This window comes from Centruroides vittatus, unplaced genomic scaffold, assembly GCF_030686945.1.
Source record: "Centruroides vittatus isolate TY-2023 unplaced genomic scaffold, ASM3068694v2 contig_962, whole genome shotgun sequence".
Classification (NCBI taxonomy): Eukaryota; Metazoa; Arthropoda; class Arachnida; order Scorpiones; family Buthidae; genus Centruroides; species Centruroides vittatus.
The window spans coordinates 1338189-1347817 of record NW_027122638.1 but is presented as its reverse complement, the minus strand read 5'-3'; the positions used below and the strand labels follow the sequence as shown (position 1 = coordinate 1347817).

At 32.4% G+C, this 9629-nt stretch overlaps 1 protein-coding gene across 1 annotated transcript; it reads left to right on the top strand.

Annotated features, from left to right (window-relative positions):
- Positions 1-2135: 2135 nt before the first annotated feature.
- Vps15 (vacuolar protein sorting 15) lies at positions 2136-6793 on the top strand. The gene has a single exon (XM_067282636.1). It carries the CDS (start codon positions 2260-2262, stop codon positions 6367-6369), a length of 4110 nt encoding a protein of 1369 aa, XP_067138737.1. The 5' UTR covers positions 2136-2259; the 3' UTR covers positions 6370-6793.
- Positions 6794-9629: the final 2836 nt, after the last annotated feature.

Genomic DNA, 9629 nt, shown 5'->3' with positions numbered 1-9629 from the left:
GACCCCCCAAATATTTTTCACGACCCCCACTTTGAGAATCACTGATTTATAGTATCCCCAACGTAACCGAAGCGCCCGCCATTGGGAGAACTACCACGGTAAACTTTGACCGTTAGGACGAGAACAGTACAGCCTTTATGTTATTTTTTTACACAATAGTAATTCTGAAAATCTCTTTCCGTTATAAATATATCTTTAAATTTTAAAATTGTTACTTTCATTAATTGTTTTTCTATTCGAATAAGTATAAATATCAATAGAACACTTACCGTTAGTATACACCTATTCTGTCACACCATATGACCCACGTGCTTACCCACATGTTAAACGTTCAAACTCCGACACGGTCTGAACAGCGCCACCTATGTTTTCTCACTTTTAAAGTATGACGTGTGTTTCCCCAATAATTTTGTTTTATTTCTAGTGTTTTTATAATAAACTAATTGTTGATATAAAGTCAAACCTGTTTTTATGCGGTGGATAAAGACCGCATTAAAAAAAACGCATAAAAAAAATCGCACGAAACTTCACGAGTGGCTATAAAAAATAGTTTTCGCAACACAACACAATTAAAAAAATATTTTTTAATGCGGTTAATAGGGTCCGCATAAAAAAAAGTCTCACATAGAAAAGAACTCAAAACCGTACGAAATAGAATTTATTGACAACAGATGTCAGCACTTGACTGCATCGTTTCGTCTATCGTCTGTTTTACATATTTTTGTCCCGGTGGTAAAACACCACCTGGACAAAAAATTGTTGACTTAAAAAAAGTTGTTAAAAGTTGTTGACTTAAAAAATAAATTATTTCATTTTTTGCATATTCATGCAATAATATTACTATAATAAGTTCATTTATGCTATAATAAGTTTATTTAGCTATAATAAGTCAACGTGAGACATGACAAATTGCACGAGACTAGTCGCCAACTATACCGCACAAATAAAAAATCGCACAAAAAAAAGACCGCGTAAAAACAGGTTTGACTGTAAATAAAATTATTGTCTTTAATACATTAGAGCATCGTTTATCCGAATCAATTGAGGAATGGGGTGTTTGTATAACTGATTTTTCGAATAAACGATTATGTACGAACAAATATATTAACCTATCCGATGTTGAACTTTTTCTCCGTTGCGTGCCGCTTCGTGTTGAATTTTCGTCGATTTTAAGCCTAACAAAAATTTTTATAATAATAATTGAGACTATTGTATCGTTAAAAATTATTTTTTAACGATACAATATTCTTCTTCTATATATTCTATATATTCGAATTCTTCTTCTTCTTCAATGCTGCCATTCGGCAGCATTGAAGAAGAAGAAGAAGGTATAAATTTTTCTATTGTTATCACAATTTATTTTATTTCCTTCATAGAAAAGCAATCTTATTTAATTGAATTGTTTATAAATCCCGATTAAATTTAGAATTTAAAATAATTAATGGTAAACCGTAGCTTTCTATGAAGAAAGGACAGTGTTTAATGCATCATTTTTCTTTAAAGAAGTACTGTAGTACAATTAATGTAGTAATTATACTATGTTAATTACTAAAGCTCATTGTATCTTCACACATAATTTGTATATATTTTCTATAGAATGAGCAAGGACTACAGAATGTCAAGCCGGTGAAGGAAAATTTATTATTTTAAAAGTTTTGAAAGTTTTCTATTCTTGTTTAACTACCCTCCGAGTTCTTTTATTCATCAAGCGCGCTGAGCAATTGCTACCAGATGTGACGTTTTCGCTGATTAGAGTTGAAAACAGTTTTAGTAGAAAAAGAGCTGATTCGTTTACATCAAAATTGATAATACAATAAATAACAACGGGTTTAATTTTTAAACATATGCACTGAAAGTACTGGCGAATAAAATAAAATTCGCAGATTGTGAAGCAGTGGCTTGGAAATCGGATTCTGGGAGGATGTTCCTAAAATAGCCGTATGAGACGATCTTATGTTCTATGACCTCATTGATGGCTATCGAATTGTTATTTTCGATTTTAAAAAAAAACACGAAATTTATTAAAATATTATATTTTTTATTTTTATATGAAAATTTATATAATATTTATTTTTTATTTAAACAGTATTTAAACGTCGAAAGTTTGCATTTAATATTAGATATTTGGGCTATTTATATGGAATTTGGTTCGAAGTAATCAGACTATAAGTATTGTCGATAGATGTCGCTGGTTGGATGGTGGTAGGCAGTTCTTTGCTTATAGTGATGTGATTTATAATAAAATTGTATATTACAAAAATGGGCAATCAGTTGGCGGGAATCGCTCCCTCTCAAATTTATCCAGTCGAACACTATTTAACCGAACTTCCCGATTTTACTTACGATTCCAATTTAGGAAGCACGAGGTTTTTTAAAGTAGCAAAAACACGACATAAGGAAGGTTTGACTGTGGTTAAAGTATTTGCTATTCACGATCCCTCGCTTCCTTTACGAAATCATCGAGATCGACTGGAGGAAATTAGATCCTTGCTGATCAATGCACCTAACTGCTTACCGTTTCAGAGAGCAATGCTAACTGAAAAGGCTGGAATTTTAGTTCGACAGTACGTTAAAGACAATTTGTACGATCGTATCAGTACTCGACCATTCCTAAATGCTATCGAAAAAAGATGGATTGCATTTCAGCTATTCTGCGCTCTAAGCCACTGTCACGGAGTGGGCGTGTGCCACGGAGACATCAAGCTCGAAAACATAATGGTTACCGGATGGAATTGGGTGTTGCTGACCGACTTTGCTAGTTTTAAACCGACGTACTTACCCGAGGATAATCCCGCAGACTTCTCGTACTTTTTCGATACGTCCCGGAGGAGGACGTGCTACATCGCTCCCGAGAGATTCGTAAAGACTTTAAATTCTGAAGGAATTGTCCATCATAGTTCTGTCAACATGGTTTTGCCAGAAGAGGAGATTAAAAAGGGAGATATCACGCCATCAATGGATATATTTTCGCTCGGATGCGTGTTGACCGAGTTATTTACCGAAGGGCATCCGCCGTTCGATTTTTCTCAGTTGTTGGCTTATCATAGCGGAGAATATAGTCCTTGGAAAGTGTTAGAAAAAATAGATGATGTGTATATAAGAGAATTAGTTCGACACATGATTCAAAAAGATTCTGGTAAGCGATTGAGTGCGGATGAATATTTGGAACAGCAGAGAGGCAAAGCATTTCCTGAATATTTTTATTCGTTTCTGAAAGGTTATATGGAAAAATTTGCATCATCTCCGGTATTATCTCCGGATGAAAAGATTGCAATAATTAAAAGAGATACTAAAACAATTTTAAAAGCTCTTCAGTTGAGTGATGAAGCTAAAGATTATAACGAGATCAGTGAAGGTATTATTATAATAGTTTCTCTTATTACTTCGTGTTTACGTGCTCTCAAACATTGTACTGCTAAACTGAATGCTTTGGAAATATTGCATTACATATCACCATATTTAAGTCCTGATATTATTTTAGATCGTTTATTACCATATATGATATATCTATCAAATGATTGCTATCCTAGAGTTCGTATTGCTTCACTACAAACTTTAACTCATTGTCTTACTCAAGTGAAAAGTATTCCGAGGAGTGATGCTAATGTGTTCCCAGAATATATTTTGCCAAATTTAGCAAGGATAACTCAAGATGAAGCTGTTTTAGTAAGAGTAGCATATGCTGAAAACATTGCAGAATTGGCAGAAACTGCATTAAGATTTTTAGAAATGACTCATCTGGAAACCGAACAAACTGAAACAGAACAGTCAAATACTGAAAATACATATTTTCAAGCTCATCATCATTATGGAACATATGGATCAGAACTTCAAGCATTACAAGAGATGATTCAGCAAAGTGTTTCAACATTGTTGAGTGATCCAGATAATATTATCAAGCAGACTCTTTTAGAAAGAGGAATAACACGTCTCTGTGTGTTTTTTGGAAGACAGAAAGCTAATGATGTTCTGTTATCTCATATGATCACATTTCTAAATGATAAAGAAGATAGACATCTTAGAGGAGCATTTTTTGATGCTATTGTTGGTGTAGCTGCTTATGTTGGATGGCAGTGCTGTCCTATTTTAAAACCATTACTACAGCAAGGATTAGCTGATTCAGAAGAATTTGTAATAAGTAAAGCACTTCATGCAATGACAGATTTAACAGAGTTAGGATTGATGCAAAAACAAATGCTCTATGACTTAGTTGGAGAAACTGTTCCTTTACTTTTCCAGCCTAATTTATGGATTCGTCATGGAACAGTAGGATTTATATGTGCTGTTTCTAAACTGCTGAATTTAGCAGATATTCAATGTAAGTTAATGCCATTATTACAACCATTCCTTAAATACACAATTATACAAATAGATCAAGAAGTTGTTCTCTTAAATGCCTTGAATGAACCACTTTTTCGTTCAATGTACGATTATTTGATCAAACTTCCTTTATTGCCAACTTTATTAGAGAGTTTGCGAGCACGTCAGATTTCTCGCAGCATTGCTCGTTCGGGACATCAGCCATCTTACGGAGATATGGACCCATCTTTAAAAGCTGTCTATCGCAGACTACAGTCTGATGGAATGACAGAAGAAGTAGAAGAAAAAATTCTAGTTATGAAAGAACATTTATTAAAAATGCATAAAAATCATAATACCATGGTTGATCCTCGTGGAATTACTGGTAAAGAAGAAAATGGAATTATAGATCTTTCTGATTCAAAATTTAATGTTCCCTTAAACGTAATTAATCTTGAAAGACCAAGAAGAGATATTGAAACTCAAGTTGCTTTGCCAGTTAAAAGTGCTGGAAAGAAGAAAGGAGCGAGCTTAGATTCTCCTAATGTAATGATGAATGAGGAATGGCAGCATATGTTTGGTACAAATGAACCACCACTTTCTCCAAAATTACAGCCTCAGATTCCTGATACTTCTACCAATTTACAAACACAAAAACTGATTTCAACATCAAAATCGCTAATTCAAGATTCTACTGATTTTAATGGATCACAGCCATTATTGATAAACTCGACAGCATCCAGTGGAATAAGTTCTGTTAAATCAAGTTCTACTTCAGATTCAACTTTAAAAAGTCATCACTGTGCTCCATGCAGAGATGAATTATTGGTATTAATTTGTCATAAACAAGAACAAAACATCAGAGATGAAGCTGTTAGATTATATAGTGAAGATATAAACAGAGAACCTAAGCCATCTTTACAAAAGTGGAGACCTAAAGGAATTCTAGCTGCACATCTTCATGAACATCAAGGTGCAGTGAATAGATTACAAGTGATTCCAGATACTTCTTTATTTGCAACATGTTCCTCGGATGGATCTGTTAAAATATGGGATTGTGCATACATGGAGAAAAGAAGCGTAGTTAATCGTTCGCGTCATACTTACAATCGTTTAGGAGGTAAATTAACTTGTATGACTGTTTGTCAAAATTTACAATCTTTGGCAGCATCTTCTGATAATGGAAATATACATGTATTTAAAATAGAACAAAGTTTTCAAAAAACATGTCTTCTAACTTCTAGAAATTTAGATCCTCAAGAAGAAGGATCTGTTGTCGATATGCATTATTTGGATGCAGGTCTTCAGTCTGTTCTTGCCTATGCAACTGTGTATGGATCAGTTGTTGGATGGGATCTTCGATCTCCTGGAACTGCATGGAAGTTAGACAATAACACAAAACAAGGCTTAATTACCTCGTTTTGTGTTGATACTCAACATTGTTGGTTATTATTAGGAACAGCAAGTGGGCATCTTGTTTGTTGGGATTTACGTTTCAGACTTCCAATAACAACAATTGTTCATCCCACTGGAGCTCGAGTTCGTCGTCTTTTACTTCATCCACATCTTCATTCATCGGCATTTTCAGCCGTTCAAGGAAATAATGAAGTGTCATTGTGGGATCTGGAAAGTGGAGCTCGAACATCAACTCTTTGGGCTAGTAGTATGCCACCACTTTCCCAATCATTACATTCAAAACATGCTACCTACTCCATGTATGTAGGAAATACCGACAGAGGCATATTTTTAATAACTGCAGGATCAGATATGAAAATCAGATATTGGGATATTGATTATGCAGCAGATTCTTACATAATTGCAGGATCTGCTCATGATCCTCCAAATACTACATTTGTTAGTTACATGTCTCGTTTAATAGACGGAACAGAAGTAATACAGGAAACACATGGCAGATCTAGACCATCAAGTAACGAAGATCCTCCTTGGAAATATCCAGATACTCCGGCTGTTGGACATCACGATTGCATTAGTGATATAAGTATGATACAAACAACGCAGAATTTTTTACTTTCAGCTTCAAGAGATGGGGTAGTAAAAATTTGGAAATAATTATTTGTATTATAATAAATGTAAAAATATTTTGATAGATTGAAATCAATGCACTTTAAAATTATCATCTCTATCTGTGATTACTGCTTGTGATAAGTGAAATAATTCTTTATCTTTTTCAGTGCATAATATTCCATTTATCACAACAGTAAACACATGTATTTAATACATGTTTGTAATACTGCTGAATCTTTGTTATTTGCAGTGTTAAAGGTGTAAAGAATCAAACACAGTTATGTAAATGATATCGCCTAATCAATCTATTAAATTTCTGTAAATTTTGTCTTTGATATCATGTAATAATGTAAAAAAACTTAAACTTTATATCATTTTTGAAGAAGTATAATTGTAATTACCAATAATAATCTAAATAAATTAGTATTGTACATTTTATTAGTAGTATTAAAAGTCCAAATTTATGAAATTCATTATCAGATAATTCCTCCACACATCAGAATTATAAGCAAACTCGTGCAATTACAAATGATTATTCATTTGTAATTACATTTAAACATCTTCCAGTTTTGTATCTTAATTCTTTTAACAGCTTTCATATTATATAGACATAGAACAAATTAAAAATAGTTTTTTTTTTTTTTTTTTTTGCTTATATTTGATGACCATCTATGATTGATTTAGCTAAAAAGACCAGTGTTAGTTAAGTGATTGTATTATTAATCAATGGTGTAAGTGATGATAATAGTCATTGATAATTGGTTACATTTTAAAATAGCATAAACAAATTGACATTTTATAATTGAGTATGTATATGTTTTTTAAAAGTTTTATGTAAAGAAAACTATATAAAGCAAATAATGTTTTATAGAATGATCATAAAGTCTTGTTCTGTCATACTAATTGTAGTAAGATGTATTTAGTATGTACAGTGTGATTTAAGTACATATATTGTTTTGTTAAGCTCTGCAGTGAAATGGAAGAAACAAGCTACTCAACTAAAAGTGTGTGTATAAGCTTTTTATATCTGTCAACAAGAAAAGTTTACATAAACCTATGGCCTGCCATTTGGCATAGGTTTGCACGTTGCCAGGATGGGCTGGCCATGTGGAATTTTCTGGGTTTTCTCCATGTCTGTAATTCCTGAATAGAGGCCAGTTACCTTTAAAAAGACTCCAGGAGGCATTTCCCCTAGGCAGATTGCCCAAGTGTTGTGTTGTAGCTTAACTAAACAAACACAAACCTATTATTAATACTTGCTAACAATGACAGTAAAAAAATGAAGTCCTGGTGTTAATTATGAGATCTAAGTGATTTTGGTACAAAACATTGATGATAAAAGTATACCTAGGTTTGCTTTTGGAAAATTATTTCTTAAAAATTATGATTTTTCAGTTGGAAATGACATAATTTGTTTTTTTTTCATTCCAATACTTAGATATTATTCTGTCATCATCATTATTTTCTGATTCTCTAGATTCTTTAACCTACAAGAAAAACATTCTCTCTGAAACTGGCTTAAAAGCTGTCTACTGAAATTGTGTTGGTGGTAAATCTAAATAAATAAAATAATCTAGTATCCAGAAATAACTCATGGACTTATTTACGGAAATATCTGATACATATGTACTAATTGTATACCAAATACATACCAATTAGTTTTCATGTGTAACAAGAAACTGCTTAATGTATATTCATTTTAGGATATTTGATGATTGATAATATCTTGATATATGACAAATAATAGAAATTCTGATTTCATTCAGTCTGACACAAAAAGAGTATCAAAACAATTAAAAAATACAGTGAGTATCTTGGGGATTTATTAATTATAAAAATTAATTTTTTTACTTGTCTGCTTTATATACTGTCATCTTTAACAGTGGCTATCATATAAAATGGTAAAAAAAATAACAGCTTAAAAATGCCTATTTACCTGAAAATGATTATAATCAAAACTCTAATTACAGTAAACAGTGTGAATGTATTTTAACTTATATGTTATTAAGATATGCTAATTGAGATATTAGATGACTGATCTTAATACTAGCTCGCAGAGTACCCCTGATAGCGGGCTACCCATAGGCTCATCTTTGCTTCACGTGTACTGTACGTAAGGTCATGTGATATCATTACATACCTGCAAAGTAGGGATATGCCTATTAGATCTCTGATAACAATACAATGTCTGATTACAGTAAGCAGATTCTACTATGCATGTATATACATCAGTATATATATATATATAGTTTTTTTTTTCATAAAAATTGCATTCTTATTAAGAGTTCTCATATTTGTCAAAAAGTTTGCTTACCAATATGGGCCATATGGGTATTCTTGAGTCTCAGAGGAACTCAAGGTCAAGGTTCTTGCTTTACAATAGCCTATCTTTAAAGGCACAAAAAGAAAATATAGTAAAATTTAATTATACTGTAAGAAAATTTTAAACCAATTAAATTACCACTATTATTTTATATTTTTATCATACCAGCCATACTTCTTGAAGAATTTTACATTTTTGAGGAAGGCTTTCTCTTTTTAAACAAACTCGTAAATTTCTGCACAGCAAAAGCTAAAATTACAAAAACAAAACTAAACAATAGCTTACACAGTATGAAGAGAAATTCGATTCTTTTTGTCCATCTACTGCGCTTTCATCAAAGAAAATATTCTTTTTACCGACGAATGAGAGGCTTAGAACGGCAAAAATATTATTCATACAATGTTATTTTCCCTGATCTTTACTTGTTGTGTTTTGTTTCCTTACAAAACAAGCCATTTCTGTTGCGTATCATTTTATCCTTTGTCATCTGACAGTTTATTTATTAATTAATATACATATGGATCCGTCGAGATGGGAATCTGGGGATATTCCCCGAGCTCGGAGAGAACTTAGGGGCCAATTGTAGTTCCTATCCATATAAATTAATGCTATTTTTACTAAAGGGCGAAGGTGGGATGGTGCTTCGGGAGCCGAACTATTCGACCCGGATCTGTATACTAATAAAATATTTTAAAAATCTTTAAAACTACTTTTTTAAATAAGCATTGTACGTATTTTATTCATAAAAAAAAAGAAAGGCAAAAGGAGTCCGCTCCACCCCCGGTCCCCCAACAGCCCTGCATAAAATATATACTGTATTAATATTATAAATATCATTATTAATTAATAATATGGTAGAAGTATGTTTTTAGATGATGAATGGTAAAAACATAAAAGTTTCTATTCCGAAATACAGTTGTATTATGGTGAAACCAAGCTGATGAGAACATTAACCGAAACGCTCTAGTGAGGAATTAAGCAA

Coding starts and splice junctions, on each gene's coding strand:
- Vps15 (XM_067282636.1), top strand. CDS start 2,260: ATGGGCAATCAGTTGGCGGGAATCGCTCCCTCTCAAATTTATCCAGTC.